A 15,247-nucleotide genomic window follows, 5' to 3' on the forward strand; every position below is an offset into this window, starting at 1 on the left:
GCTTCTGAATGTGGAGAATGCAGTGACTGATACCTGAGATATAAATCTATCACGTGGGAATAGTGTTCCAGATGTGATCACATCAATATGCTTGATCTGAACACAGTAGAACCCGAACATTCAAGAGTGTACATCAGTATTACATTGATGTTCTTAGTTGCCACACCACAAAATCGCCTCATATTGAGTTTGCAAGCAACTATTTGAGTATTTCTCATCTGAACCACAGTTTGGTCAGACAGCTTGATATTTTATATAGGAAAATGATTTTTGTGAGGTTAAATCAGAATCAACTTGCTGCAGAGGCAGCATCACTAAGTCTTGTCTACGTAGTTAGCCAAGCCCTTAATCTTTCTGATCCTCAGTTTTTCATCTGAACCATGAGAATAACACTTCTCCCACCCGACTGTGAGAATTTAGTGAGATATTCTGTGTGGGTGGCCAGCACATTGGAAGCACTCAACAGATACTGGTTCCTCTCCGCCTCCCGATGACCCCTCAGTTTGTGGTTTTGTTCATCCCCGGCCACCCTGAAGGGGACACTATAACACAGGAGCTGAGAGCCATTGCTGAAAGGGTGCCACCACTTACAAGCATTTTGTGTGTGTGTGTGTGTGTGTGTGTGTGTGTATAATTATTCTTATTTCATTTTTATTGTTGTTCAGGTATAGTTTTCTGCTTCCCCCCCCCCCCCAGCTCTACCCCCGGCCCTCCCCGCCTCCCTCCCATTTCCAACCCCCTACCCGTTATTGTCCATGTGTCCTTTATACTTGTTCCTGCAAACCCTTCCCCTTTCCCCCTGAAATTCCCTCCCCTCTCCCTTCTGGTCACTGTCAGCCTGTTCTCAATTTCAGTGTCTCTGGTTATATTTTGCTTGTTTGTTTGTTTTGTTTATCAGGTTCTTGTTAAAGGTGAGATCATATGGTATTTATATTTATTTATTAAATGATTCTCTTTAAAAGCATTTTAAAATTACATTGGTGATTAACAGCACACATACAATTTTTAAAAAATATTTTATTTAATCTTTATTCTATTTTTTCCATTTCCATTTAGTCCCCTTACACTCCTTGCCCCCAGCAATCCCCACACTGTTCATGCGTCTCTTTTCCAACCATGATAAGCCTAACACTTTGAAAAAGACTATTTTTATTCATGGATCATAACAAATAGTATCTTCATATGAGAGGCACTGCAAATGTACCATGTGAGATGACCCATTATAAATTCTGATAAAAACAAACAAAAATAAAGAAAACATTTTTATTTAGCTTGGGCCATCGTGCCCTCTGCAAATATATTCTTCCTTCTAGACTTGTGGAAATCCTGAAAAGAGCTTGTACACCGCTATATTATCTCACTCATATCTCATTGTCCAGAACAAGTCCTACACCACACTTAACCTCAAGGAGCTGGAGAAGTGCAAGCCTCTCCTATAACCCAAAGTGGACAAGAACCAGGTACTGGGGAATAGCAGCACCCTCCACAGTGACGAATCCCCTTTCTCTCATTTGCATATGGGCAAAATAGGGGAGCCAGACCCTGTCACCTGTTCTTAAACCAGTTCTTTATTACATGGCCTCATGGTATATCGGAAGAAAATTCTCACAATTCAAATATCACATATGTGTAACTACTCAAATCTAAGAGAAAAATCATAATGTCAAGCAAAATGAAGGGGATTTGTCAATTTTCTATGTTCTGTAATTATGAATAGTTAAAACTGAGTACCTTCCATTTAGGATTTTGCCTTTTTCTTTGTCGCTTATTTGCCTTTTAAGTCAGTAAAGCTATGTTTCTCCTCTTGGCTTCTTTTTCTGGACTGCTAAATGCTTCTCCATGCCATTGCACACTCCAGTGTTAAAGCTTTGCTTTCCCCCCTTTGGTTTATAGCTGGGGAAGTCGCTTCATTTGCTGTGAGTGAGTAAGAACCACATTGGAGGCAGAAGGCCATAAAATCTGCACTTCTGTGTCTAATACTGTGCAGTGTTGGCTCCTCGGAGCCCCTCTCCTGTGTCCCCACCTGCCTGACGGTTTACCTCAGAGATGGAAGTGGCTGTGGTGACAGCCCTGCAGGGGCACAGGCAGCAAGCCCTCCTCTTCCACCCAAACGTGGGGCCGGATGTGCCCTCAGGGTCTGTGTCTCAAGGAACCACCAGATTTTCTTTCCAGACAAATTTGTAGGAGCTCATAGTGTTTTGCCGTTTTAATCCGCCTACCTACTGATTCATTTTCGCTGCTTCGGTTTTTTCCCACAGTTGGCTGGTGCATATTCCCTGCGGCTCCCACTCCAGAATCGTATTTTCCTCTCTGCGTGGTCTCCGATGTTGGTCCGCACTCCCGTTTTTAAAATCATAAAAGGAAAGTCTCATTAATTCAGAATCTATGACCACCCCAAAATGACAAAACTTTTCTTTAACCACTGCGCCCTTAGGCAGGGAGGGCTGACCGCACGGTTATTAGTGAATGCACACCCTGGCTCCTTTAGGGGTACTTATTTATATGAAACTATATTTACATGTCAGTTAAAAAAATTTCTTTAGTCGACTTCTATTTTTTTAATGTGATTCTTTTTTTTTAAACATTTTATTTATTTATTTATCTTTAGAGGGGAAGGAGAGAGGGAGAGAAACATCAATGTATGGTTGCCTTTCATGCGTCCCCTGCTGGGAGTTGGCCTGCAGGGAACTAGCCTGCAACCCAGGCATGTGCCCTGACTGGGAATCGAACCACGATCCTCTGGTTCGCAGGCCTGTGCTCAATCCACTGAGCTACGCCAGCCAGGGCTCAACTTCTTTTTTTCAAGGGCCTTATCAAGTAGCACTTCCTTAATCTAGTTTCAGTTACAATATGAACTTATAAGTAATGAAGCTACATTTTTACAAACTTTATTTTATTGTATTTTTTCATTACCATGTATCCCTGCAATCACTACACTGTTGTCCACGTCCATGAGTCCTTTTTCCTCTTTGCTCAATCCCTCCCCGCCCTGAGCTGTCAGCCTGCTCTCTCTTCATGAGTTGTCTCTATTTCGCTTGTTAGTGCTAAGTGGAATAAGCCAGTCGGGGGAAGACAAATACCGTATGATTTCACTCGTATGTGGAATCTAATGAACCAACTGAAGCTGCGTTTTTATTTAAAGACAGATACTGCAGTTCAGAAGGTTTAATTTATGAGCTTGGCTATCACCACCTCCCACATGAACAAACATGGCCTTCAGCCCAAAGGCATGTATCTCCCTCAACCTGAGTTTAACAAGTGCAATGTTTTTGTCTCTTTGATCAAATCCAAGGGCTCACAGTCCCCTTGCTTATGGTGCCAGAATTCTTGAAGATCAGGGCTGTTCTGCTTTAATGGAAGAGCCAAGTACAGTGTCATTTAAACCAAATCAAGCCGTAAACCTTTTTAGGAATGTTTGTTCTTAGGGCTAGATGGTGTGGGATATTCTATTTCCTCTGTCAGAAAACACAGGTGTGATAATCAATAAAATCCCTGCGCTTCAGTTTCTTTTCACCATCTACAGTGTTGAGTCACTGTGCATGGGGACTGTTGAGAGGAGAAGAGTTGGTAAGACTGAGGCCAACTTTCCCTAAGATCAGTGACCTTGCTTTATTACCCTCTCTGTCTGTGGCCAGGCTTCCTTACCTCTGGGGAGTGGGAAGGAAGAGAGCAAAGTATTAAGTGTGAGTTTTCAAATCATGGAGAATGGGATTTGAATCTCACACTGTGCCACTTGGTAGCTGGTATTTAACTTATCTGAGCCTCAGTTTCTTCATATGCAAAAAAGGGATAAAAATAACACTCACCTAACAGTTGTGAGGATTCGGTGAATGAATCACTTAGCATAGTCCCTGGAACATAGCAAAGTCAATGAAGAGTCTGATGCTAGGGCAAGTGGGGCCTGGCAGGCAGTTCTGAGTACTCCAAGGTTGCTCTCTGTTTCTCACAGTGACCAGTAGTGTCAGACATTTGCAGCTGCTTACGAAGCACTGGATGAAGTCAACTTAGCCTGGGGCTAGACATCGAGTAAACAGCACTGCCTACAACGTGTAGCATGAAAGGTGCAGACGATACACGTTGGAAGAGGAGGTGACCTCCAGCAATGATCTGACTCACTGGAGCTCGGTTCAAATCCCATCTCCCTGATGAAGCCATTGTCTCCTACCTCTTCTCCATTTTCTCTTTTCTTTCTTTTTTCTGTTCCAAATCGCCACCTCCGTTCATGTTTGGGCTACAGAAACCAGGACGGGGTCTCCCGACACGGGCAGAGTCCACTGTCCACTGTCTCAAATGGGAGGACTCGGCATGTTGAAATGTCCTTTTACCCCACGCCCCACCTACCTGGACACCTCCTACACATCTTCGAAGGCTCCTCTGAGAATTTTCTCCTGACTCCCCTGGACAAACCTTTAAAGGTTGAGAGGGGGATGTATTTCTCAGTATAATAATTACTTGAAAATAAAACCACAAATATCGTTTATCTCCTTTCATATTTCCTAGTGGTTATGCATCCCCAATAGCCCCTACGTCTCTCTCTTCTCCTTCTCTTCTTTATTATGGCCAGTCTCCTCCCTCTCCTGGTGTAGAATCCCTGGGAGAGGATGGTGAGGAAAAATCAGGGTGTCCAGAAGAAAAAAACAATGTCATCAGTGAGAAGTGATGTTCAGTATCACAAAGCGTGGGCACATGACTGGCAGTGGTGGCAGGTGGGTATAGGATAGGAACTCTAGTCAGAAGGCACCTCTGATTGCGCCTTACGCGTGCCTCCGCCAGGGCCCTTACCCCTTTGCTTTGTCATTCACTGTCTGCATCTCTGTACAGACTTCAGGCTGAGGGCAGACAGGAATCGTGTTCATCTCTGAGACCTCAGGCATGGGAAATACCATTGATTCCTCAAGGCCAGTAATGAAGTTCATTGACTTTCCCATTCTAACTGATGTCTGCAGATCCTCTCCAACTCAGAAATAGGGGTAAGAACTGGAGAAACTGTGCCTATTCTGATTACTCAGAACTCTAAATCAGGGATGGCCCTTCAAGTTTGTCACTCTACCCACTGCACATGACCCCTCAACCTTTCCTGTGCCTAATACCATGGTTCACTAAATGGCTCCCTGGAATTAAGCTAACTAGGGACGCTTATTAAAGAAGGCTCGAAAACAATTCAGGTTTGAAATTTAATCCTTGTACATTTGCTCTTCATTATTCAGATTCTCAGTGCTACAGCTGGGAGTGACCCAAGCTAAAATTGGCTCATGGCAGGTACTAGGAAGTTCTCTTGTAAACTTAACCACCTGCACAACTGTGGTCTTTGGAAATGCTTACATTACCTACTTCCCACTGGGTTTGAAATGGTGTTGATAAGAAAAGGGAGCTCTGGGGTCACATCAAATGATCGCACCTCTCCATTGTCCCTGCAGAGAAAGCCTTGATGACTTGACCTTTATCTGAGGAGAAAGATAAACCCGTGGGGAAACTTACTCTTCCTCCGCTTATTCATTCCTCTGTTCCTTTAGTGCTCACTCTGTGAAAGGCACTGTGATAGGCGCTGGGGATAAAAGGGTGAGCGATGTTTTCAAAGTGCTCGCGGGTAAATTCTCTCTCTGATTGCAGTGACCGCCTAGGCTAGGGCTCAGGAAACTTTTTCTGTAAAGGGCCAGAGAGTAAGTATTTTAGATTTTATGGGCCCATCAGGTCACTGTTGTGACTACACAGTCCTGCCTTGGTAGCACCAAAGCATCCATAGATAACTCAGACAAATGGTATGGCTGTGTTCCAATAGAACTTTATTTATGGATAATGCAAAGTGAATTTCACGAAATGTTCATGTATTGTAAAATATTATTCTTTTGATTTTTTTCAACCATTTACAACTGCAGCAACCACTTCCTGTGGAGTGTAGAAAAAGGGGCAGGGGTCTGGGTTTGGCCCTTGAGCCATAGATTTTCCACCACTGATGTAAGAGACGGGCACTGGTGAGTGAGATGACCTGTGATTTCTAAGTCAGGCTCCTGTTCAATCAAAGCGGAGACCTAACTGACATCGTAGGAGTGATCTTTGTCTTTTCTTCTTTCTTCCCTCTGTCAATCTCCTGTTCTCCAAACCCCAACCCCACAGGTCTTCCAACAAAACAGAAATCTTCTATATACTTACGACATCACTGAGAACATCTGGGGACTCATTTTCCTGTGAGAAAACAAAAATGACTCCGATGACTATCTGGTCTCTGAAACGGTTTAATTTCGTATTTCTCTTTCCCTATCTCCCTACTAGAAATTAACATAAAAACCCCTTCTGGCTAAATTCCCAATACATTTTCACAGTGAGCATCTTTTGACGTGAAAATTACTAGCGCCCTTGTGGTGTTCATCAGGGATGTGAAATCGTGCAGCTCAGAGGGGTGGAGACCTCAAACTCCGTTTTTGAATTAGTGCTTCTGAGGGCACCTCACTGTCAGTTGAGTGCTAGGGATTCATTTGTACAGAGTCCCGAGCATCTTTTTAGTGTATTGTAATTTCCTTCCTTATTCCACCGGTGAGAGAATATAATTTTCTATTTGCACAAATAAATTAATATGTAACAACTAGTACCTATATAAAATTATATTCTTTACACCATCCTTAGGGGTTGGCAACATGTGGGCAAATTACAATGTCTCTTCCTAGTCCCTCTTCCCTCGCTCCCAGTTTTTATCCCGGTGAAATCCAGGTACAGTGAGCGTTGAGGACACTCTGAAATGGGGACAAGAGTCAGTGGGGGGAAGCACACACGGGGAAGCACCGGCCCAAGTCCTCTTTGTGGCTGCACAATAATGAAGTGTCTATAGGGTTTCCTTGTTTAAGCTTAAGATGCCACTTTTACATCTCACATCTTCCTTCTCGGACAACCTCTGCCTCTCTCCAGCTGTAGTCATCCGGTCCCCAAACCAGCCTTGGAATCTGAACCATTGAGCTAGGACCCCCCACCCCGTCCCCGACCAACATATTCCCCCTCCCCGCCCTCCCTCCACACCCTGGGATACTGGGATGCCTCTGCTCTTTCAGATCAGAAAACTCTGACGGTATAGAAAATTTATCTTCTGCAGCAATTCACAGGAGTTGTAGGAAAAGGAGTTTGTTATTGTCAAAGACACTTATAGGCTTCAGATGCAGGCACAGTTGGGTTTAGATTACGGTTTTCCCACCTAGCAGCTCTTGTAGACTTCAGGCAAAATCATTAAGTTCTCGGTGTCTTAGTTTGAATAGGTACGGAATGGAGGAGCGCTACCTCCTAGAGTAGAGATGTGGGTTAAATGAGATAATTGACACCAAGTAAGGGCTCACTGAAAGGCTGAGGTGAGCACTTAGTAAAGTGCTCAATAAAAACGCTACCATTTTGAAGACATTAACAATTTTTCCCTTCATTTACACTTCAAATGTTGATTGAAGTGCTGTTGGCTTCTAAGAATACAGGAACATAAAATAGAGGAGCTCATGTTCAAATAAAAAAGGCAGCCGTCGACCGTTATGTGCAGTACCTGGGGTGAGCTTGTGAAACTGAGGTACGTCCACGCAGTGTGGGCCCCAGAAGCGGGAGTCACCAATAGACCTGGGGACATCAAAGAAGGTGGTGCTTACGCTGTGTTGAAGGATGAACAGGAGTTTGTCCGGTAGTCACAGGTGGGCGTGCACTCCCATTGGAGGGATGGCACAAGACTTGTTTTGTGAGAGTTTAGGGTAGCAGAAGTGGGGACAGTGGTCACAAGAGAGGCTGATGAAAGATGCTGGGGACAGATGATGAAGGGCCTCGACTGTCATGCAAAGAAGACTGGGCTCTGATATGTTCGGTGGGCCTTTCTGATATGTGGGAAAGCTGAAAGCCATTAATGAGATGACACCCTTCCCACTTGTTGTGTGGCTGAGTTAGACTAGAGATCCATGTGTCCAACCTGTCATTTCTACATGAGGAACCTGAGGTCAGAGATCAAGTCACCCTGCAAAAACCCAGCAAAGCAAGAATGGGACTAGGAATAAGTCATGGGAATCCGATGGTTCAAAATTCCTCCACACGAAGGCCCTCTCATTTAAATGCAGGCATCTTCACGAAAGCCTTGCATTCTATGCACTGGATTCAAACACAACTACAATTCCAGCAGGCTTTATTGAGGAAGATGCTTTATTGAGCATCTTCCCCACCTTCTGAGCATCAGAATTGTTGGCCCTGCCTGCTGGGAGTGGGGACATCAGCTAGGAGCAAAATGGGAATTTTACAAGGAGGAAATGAACCAATTACAGCGCCTTGCAGATGCAGAAACAAAATAAAAACCCAGAGCAGATTGAAAAGACTTCTTTCTTACCCTTGAACTTGCAATCTAGAGTCTGTTTTACAACTGGGAACCAACGCATCACACTGTAGCTGCTTGCTTCTCTTCTTACTAGTAGCTTCAGCCACCCCTGAGCCCTTCCCCAGGGCCTAGCAGGAAACACACCGGCCTAAACCGGTTGTGTTTGTGCCTTTTCGGAGTACAGGTGATGGGGAACCCGCGCCCTGGGCAACAGAGCAGGAGCCTGGGTCTCCTCCCACACCCGGGCCCAGAAAAAGGGCTAGAAGCTGAGCTTCCCTTCCAGCTTCCCCGGGCTCAGTTCCAGCAGCGCCTTGGCTTTCTCCGGCACCTTGGCGCTCGCCTTCCCCCCTCCCTTAGCAACCGGGAGGCTGTGGATACCGCCAGTGGGTGGGGGCTCGGGAGGCTGCGAGTAGCTTGGGCAAAGGGGCGGTGGCAGCCCAGCCTAGGTGCCCGCAGTGCGGAGCCACCCGCGAGCGCGGCTGTCGCGGTGCCAGCGTGCGCGAGGCCCCACGCACCCACCCTCCGCACCTGCCGCGGGGTCCCAAAAAGATCCTGCAAAAATGAGCCACTCTCACCCCTCTGGGTAAGTGACAACTGGAGCTTTTCCACGCCGCGGCAGGTGGCGGCTTCAGCCAGAGGCCCCTCCTTCCTCCCTCCTGCTGCAGAACGAAGGGGCGAGAGGGAGAGCAACAGGGGGGATGGGCTGGAGGAGTAAAATAATACGGGTTCTAGGTTGCAGAAGGTTGGCAGAAATCCTAGGCTTTGCATTCATTCCTCCCTCCCCTGCCTCTCTTGTTTCACCAACGTCCACCCTTTTTGAAATTTTCACTCTGGAAGGATTAAAAATGGATGTGAGAAACGCATACATTAAGCAGGGATGTTAGCTGGGACCCGGAGGATCCTGTGGTGTGGAACATGTGTGTTTCAATGCAAAAGTAGCGGTCACCAAAATACACATTCGTTTGGCGATTCGGGAGCGAGGGAAGTTCTCACTGTGGTGTCCTGCATACAGAGGAGGCGTGAGTTAAGTTAAAGTCGACGGGGCTGCATTGTGAGGGGTGCCCCTTAACTGGGTTTTTACGCGCCCAGTCCCAAAAAGAACATAAGGGGCCATTAGTAGTATTTTGATCAGGGAAGGTGGTATGACACAGGGAAGGAAGGAGAAACGAAGGAGTTGTGTGCCTGTATGTTTACCGGTGATCTCCTTTTGCTTTGGGCAGAGTGACTCCTCAGAAGACATTTTTGCAATTATTGAATCCATTCTAGAAAGCTAACACAGCCAATGTTGGCTGTTCCCAACTGCCCCCCGCCCCCGCGCGCCCCCCTGCCCAACTCTCTCCGATAATCTTGGTCTTTTTACTGGAAGAGTGAATATCCAATTTCTTTCTGAATTAAACAATGCCATGCATATTAGATAGGTTTTTTAAATGATACACATCTAGTGAGTACATAATATCCTAGTCTATCTTGCAACTAATTCGAAGATGTTTTCTTTTTTAATTGGATTTATTGCACATTTTCGACAGCAGCAAATCAGCAGAGGACAACTTATTTAAGATCTTTTGGAGTTTGTGGTGACTGAAATACTGCATTAATTGCTGTGCTTTGGGTTTATAGTCACACTTAAAGATTTTACTTTGTAATGACTTCTCTGAGTGTCATGACAGGAACAAACATGTTTGAAAAAACTAAGGCATATCAGGCACCATGTTGGAAGTCAGTTTCAGAACTTTCTGGAAAGTGATGTAGTTACGACTAAAGAAGGTTCTTATTTTACCCCGAATTGAATTGAGGTGCCCTGACGCTTTGATGCTGACCTCCTATGCAGTTTTAATTAGCGGTGGGCCGCATAGAATGGCATTCGCACTGTTTTTCTGCAGCTGCTGTTTGCAGTATGGCCCCATTTGGGAAAATGAAGGTGTCAGTCATGGTTGTCTTCCTGTGTTTTTCAAGTTTTGGGCTAAGTTAGAATCTGATTAGACCATTTAATCGTCTATTTTAAAATGTGAAAAAAACCTGTAGCTGCTTATGAAATTGTGCATGATTAAGATTTCAGAAACTGAAGTGAAATTTTTCTGGAGCTCCATTAGTTGCAAGCATATGGGGAAAAGGAAACTTCGAGCTGGTGAAAGAGTATGCTTTATGGTACTCTTCAAGAAAGGTATCAGGATCACAACCATAGTTTTGCTCTATAACTGGAAGCTCCTGGAGAATAGGCACTGCATCTCAATAATCTTTGTGCCCCCTCTACCAAGCACAAATGTTCTGCACAAAGTAAAGCTCAGCGTTGAGTGAATGGTATCATCTAGAAGTGGATGCATTCACGTATGAAAACAGCATCAGAGCTAAACACCCACCAAGTGCTCAACACGTGTCAGGCTCCAGTCTAACGTTTTACATGAAATTCTTCATTTAATCTTCGCATCCGCTCCATGAGGCAGGTTCCAGTGACCCTTCTTTCCACACATAAGGAAAGTGAGGACTGGGAATGTTTAATGGATCTCACAGGAAGGAGGGTTGAGGGCTGGAAGGCAAAGCCAGGAGTTCTAGCTTCAGAGCCTGTGGGCGGAACCATTCAACTGCATTGCCTGTCGCTGTCAAGGGCTGAGATTTGTGGGAGCCCTAAATATACAGGAATTCTTATCCAGCTCAGACTGATCGCCCAGGTGGCAGCCACGCATAAATATGCAGCATTTTAATATGCTATTAGAAAATAATTGTGTTGTACCGTGTTCATGTTCATGTATATATTTTGTTTTGGGTTCATCAAAAATAAATGAAAATAATAAGCATAAGAACTCTAAATGCCTTAAAATTCACCCAAGGACAAAATTATTCAAATTGCTGAAGTTTTCCCTCAGTATAAGTAGTGATTATTTTTCTTGCCTGTGCTATCATTGGGAAATAATAAAAGTTTCAGTAGCAAATAAAAGGTTTCATTAAAGCTGAGAAAGCTTTTCCATCATTACTGAAGCAGTTTGTACTTATTACATTTGAAGGATAAAGTGGTAATAAAGTGCAGTTGTACAAAACAACAGAAATTTTAAATCCCTAAAATCCCACCAATCAATAAACGATGTCCTGATGCTTTCTCTTGGGATTTCCCTTTGAGTTCCACTGCTTACTTAATTATAGCATGAAACATAACATAAAAATTGCAAAGGGCCTGTGCTGACTTTGTTCGGATAGAGTTTGGAGTAAATAAATATAGTCTTAAAAACTTCTGCCACAGATTGTAACAAAGACTTTGAATCCGAGCTGCATTGTAATTGGGGGGAAACCAGGTATAAAACACCATTCCTGGCGTTGTCATCTCCGATGAAATTGTTTTAGAGTGGAAGATTTCAATCAGTAGTCTCTTTGGTTTGGTAAATCTCACCCTGAGTTGCTGTTTGTTTGTAGGTTGTACACTAGTCCTAGAGATTCAATGGCAGTTTTATACCTGCAGCCATTCATGGCAATAAAATGATATGGCTCTTTCAGCTCCTTGAAAGGTTCCTCTGAATCCTTGGCTCTTTTAAGTAGAGATAGTCACACTCGTCTGTAAGTTTGCTTTGAGGAATGAGAAGAATAGGGCATATTATCATTTATGACAACATAAAACTGCACAAGGTGTTGTATATTTGGAAAGACTCTCCCAAGAAGCATTTTTTGTGTAGACTTATTTATTTATAATTTTTTTAATGTACAGGAGTGTTTCTGTAGCAACAGTATACTGAAGTGTGGTGCAGAAAGAATCAACACAGCCTTAGCACTCCCCGGTAACCCAGCCCTTCATCAAAAGAGAAGTAACAACTGCTGTACGTGAAATTGCCCATTTTTAGATAATGAAGATGTACCTCCAGGAGTGACCAAAAATCGCAGGTCCGCCATGTTATTTGCGGTGGGAGTGTCCGTTGCAAATTGTCTCTGCCTTCCTCACTAGCCAACAGTGTGGTGCTCTGAGTGTGTGTGGCAGCTTTCTAGTCTGTGCTCACCACTCACGCCCATCACTCAAATATGTCACCCAGCACTTCAGACTCGAAGGCATGAAATATTCGAATTCAAACTGGGTAGTTCCCATTCAAACTCCTGTTAAGTATTGGCAACTTAATTTCAAGGAGCAAATTGTTTCTGGTTAAATGAAGTAAATTGAATTGGAGTCATCTTTTTTTACTTCCTCCCTTAACATTTTTGTTGAGATTCTGCTCCTTTGTTTTTATACCTGGGATGTCTTTTCCTAACCCTTTGCGTAGCAATCCTGTTCATATAAGCAGATAGGAATGAAAAGAGATTTGTTATACAACGCCACTCAAATCTTTGAATTCCTTTGGAGTTACAAGCCAAAACCCACATAGGGATCTGTCTCCAAAAACGTTTTCAGTGATCTTTCCGATGGCACTTAGGTCCTCCTTCAACTGTTTAGAAAGTGAAGGATTGGAAACCAAGGGTTGCAGTCCGGCTTGTTGCCCAATCCTGAAAGTGACTTGTTGTACCAACATCTATACAAATGCTTCAGATTGTCCTCTTGTTTCTCAAGTGTTTTACTAAGTTCAGTGCAACCTAGTCAGACACCAGATAGTGAGATGTATGCCTTTCTAGTGTGAAAACAGAAAGATAAAAGAGAAGGGAGAGGTCATCATGACTGGAAGTACATTTTTCAGGTAGATCAGTTTTAGGAGCATATGGAGGAAACTTGAGGGTCTAAAAATTGATTTCCTTGAACGTATCCTTGCCTGGGTTCCTGTAGGAAAGGCTTTGGGGAGCCCCAAGAGTATGCCCATTCCAGGCAGTGAACATCCAGTTTGCAGAACAGGTGCTGTCAGACACAGTTGGCTGTAGCATTATCCCTCTCTCCTGTGTTTGCTTTTCTTTTACCTTTTTTGTCCATCTAAGTATTTTATTTGCATTATGTATTTCATCCTTAGGAAAAGACACCCAGAATTTTCCCTCCTATTGGTTTTCATCTTGCCCCTTCAGGGTCCTTGACGCCCCCTGAGGTTGTCAAGGTGTCTCTAACTGAGAGGGGCAGTGGAAACTCCCCCAGCCTATTTTAGTTGTAAATAACTACATGACATTTTTTCAGGAGATGAGAAAATAAAACTTCTCTGACTCAGTTTTCAATCCAAAAATCAGCCTCAAATAATCAACCTGGGGCTTATGTATTTTTGAGACTTTGTATTTCCATTGATATAATTTTCATTGAATACCTTAGATGCTGGGAGATAATATTGCAATTAAATTTTAAATGTTAGTAGTTTTGGTGTAGACCAACAGAAGTTGTATGCAGATTGGATTATTGGATCTTTCCCTCCAATGGCTTACGCACTTCTCCATACAGATAGTTGAAAATGGTGTGTACTTTGGAATGATTTCATTATGTCCATCATTTAAAAGCAAGCTGTCAAATAAAGTGAGGGTAAAATTTGTAGAAAAGAAAAAAAATCTAGGATTCAATATTCATATTGCTTTGCAAATATCTTTTTACTTTTCTCTAAACTTGAAATCCCAAATGATATGAGTATGATTTATATTTTAAAAAGAAAAAAGGATAAAGAGGACAATTAATTGAGTCATATTCAAAGTAAAACCTGTGACACTTCAAATAAAATAATGTGTGGACCTATATTTATGCTTTCCATTAAACTATTTAAAATAAATATATTTATATAGAGTTAGCTTGTTAAGTTATTTTTTCATTTAAATGATCAGTTGCCAGTCCTGGTCACTATGAAGAAGACTAGAGCAGTGCCCTCAAGGGAAAATTAATTGTTTCAGTGTATAGATACTGCATTTTGATTTTTGTTTAGTTCCTTGCTTTGGCCTCGCTCCATGGCTCTCAAACTTCAGCATGCAAAGAATTACTGTATACAATGATAGACCCAAAAGCAGGAGTATTGTACTTTATGGGTTAGATTAATTATTTTTAAAGAAATTTTTGACCATGTGGTATATTTATATCTTGGACTGACGGAAAAATCTACCCAGATGGTAGCCAGGCCTCCATTATACCCCTGGCTTCCCGCTGAGCGGGGACTACTTTGTTCTTGCACTAGCCACAGGTTCTAAATCAGCCTCTTCTTGCAAATGTCCCAAATTAGTGAACAACAACATTGACAACAACATGGCTGCATGTTGTTATATCAGAAAATACATGTGGGTTTAAGTAATTTACCTGAGAGCTCACCTCTCTGGATTAACATTTTTCTGGAGAAAAAGACAAAGGATGTGACACGTTCAACAAATACAGCTTGAAAAATCATCTTTACCAAAATTCCATCTTAGGTATTAGGATTTGAGAATTGTTGTCAAGCCATTGCTTTTATAGTGAAATGTAAGAGCATACAAAAACCACACAAACATATAAGGAAGAAACCTTAAAAGTAAAGAACATTTAAAAGTGTAGATGTATGACTCTGGATTCCTTAACAATTTCTTGTTTTGTTCCAAGTCTCCTTTCACTCTCAATCTCAGTTCCCCGTCTCTTTCGTATAGTTAACTCTGATGTATGGGCAGATTACTCTGAAGTGCAATTCCTTCTTCCCCACGTTCCAGGGACTTTCATTGGAGAGCTTCATTAACCTCTATTCATCCATCCTAGCTATGTACACGAATGTGATAAGATCCTGAAGCTACCTGTCCCTCTTTTTGCTAGATCACCAATTACCCTTTTCTGTTTGCCAGATCAGATAATTGAGAATCAAAACCCTGTAGCAGCTTGGGTTTCCTTCTACTCAGGGATCGTGTACTTTGATCCTTCTGTGTAAATCCATGCCACATACTTAAATTGGTCACATTTCTGGTTATACCTATGATACAGGCTGAATTGTGCTGGCCCCCCAACTCCAGTTCATAGGTTAAAGCCCCAATTCCCAGTACCTCAAGTATGACTCTATTTGGAGGTCTTTAAAGAGGTAGTTAAGATTAAATGGGGCCAGTAGGCTGGGC

The 15,247-nt window shown here is 43.0% G+C and overlaps 1 protein-coding gene and 1 long non-coding RNA gene across 3 annotated transcripts in view; one reads left to right on the plus strand and one right to left on the minus strand.

Moving 5' to 3' along the window:
• Positions 1-2,210: 2,210 nt before the first annotated feature.
• Positions 2,211-4,500, minus strand: LOC118985559 (uncharacterized). The gene is made up of 2 exons (XR_005066147.1): positions 3,807-4,500; positions 2,211-2,337 (listed from the first exon to the last, which is right to left on the minus strand). It is a non-coding gene; the product is annotated as an uncharacterized LOC118985559 (long non-coding RNA).
• A 4,041-nt stretch (positions 4,501-8,541) lies between these two features.
• ERICH3 (glutamate rich 3) overlaps positions 8,542-15,247 on the plus strand; it is a 111,085-nt gene continuing 104,379 nt past the window's right edge. For both annotated transcript variants that reach the window (XM_037042331.1, XM_037042350.1), the window contains exon 1: positions 8,542-8,903. In XM_037042331.1, coding sequence (XP_036898226.1) covers positions 8,881-8,903 — 23 coding nt within the window. In that variant the 5' untranslated portion in view covers positions 8,542-8,880. The remainder of the gene's footprint in view (positions 8,904-15,247) is intronic.

Source organism: Sturnira hondurensis, unplaced genomic scaffold, assembly GCF_014824575.4.
Source record: "Sturnira hondurensis isolate 20B ecotype Veracruz unplaced genomic scaffold, ASM1482457v3 Scaffold0000648, whole genome shotgun sequence".
NCBI classification, from domain to species: Eukaryota; Metazoa; Chordata; class Mammalia; order Chiroptera; family Phyllostomidae; genus Sturnira; species Sturnira hondurensis.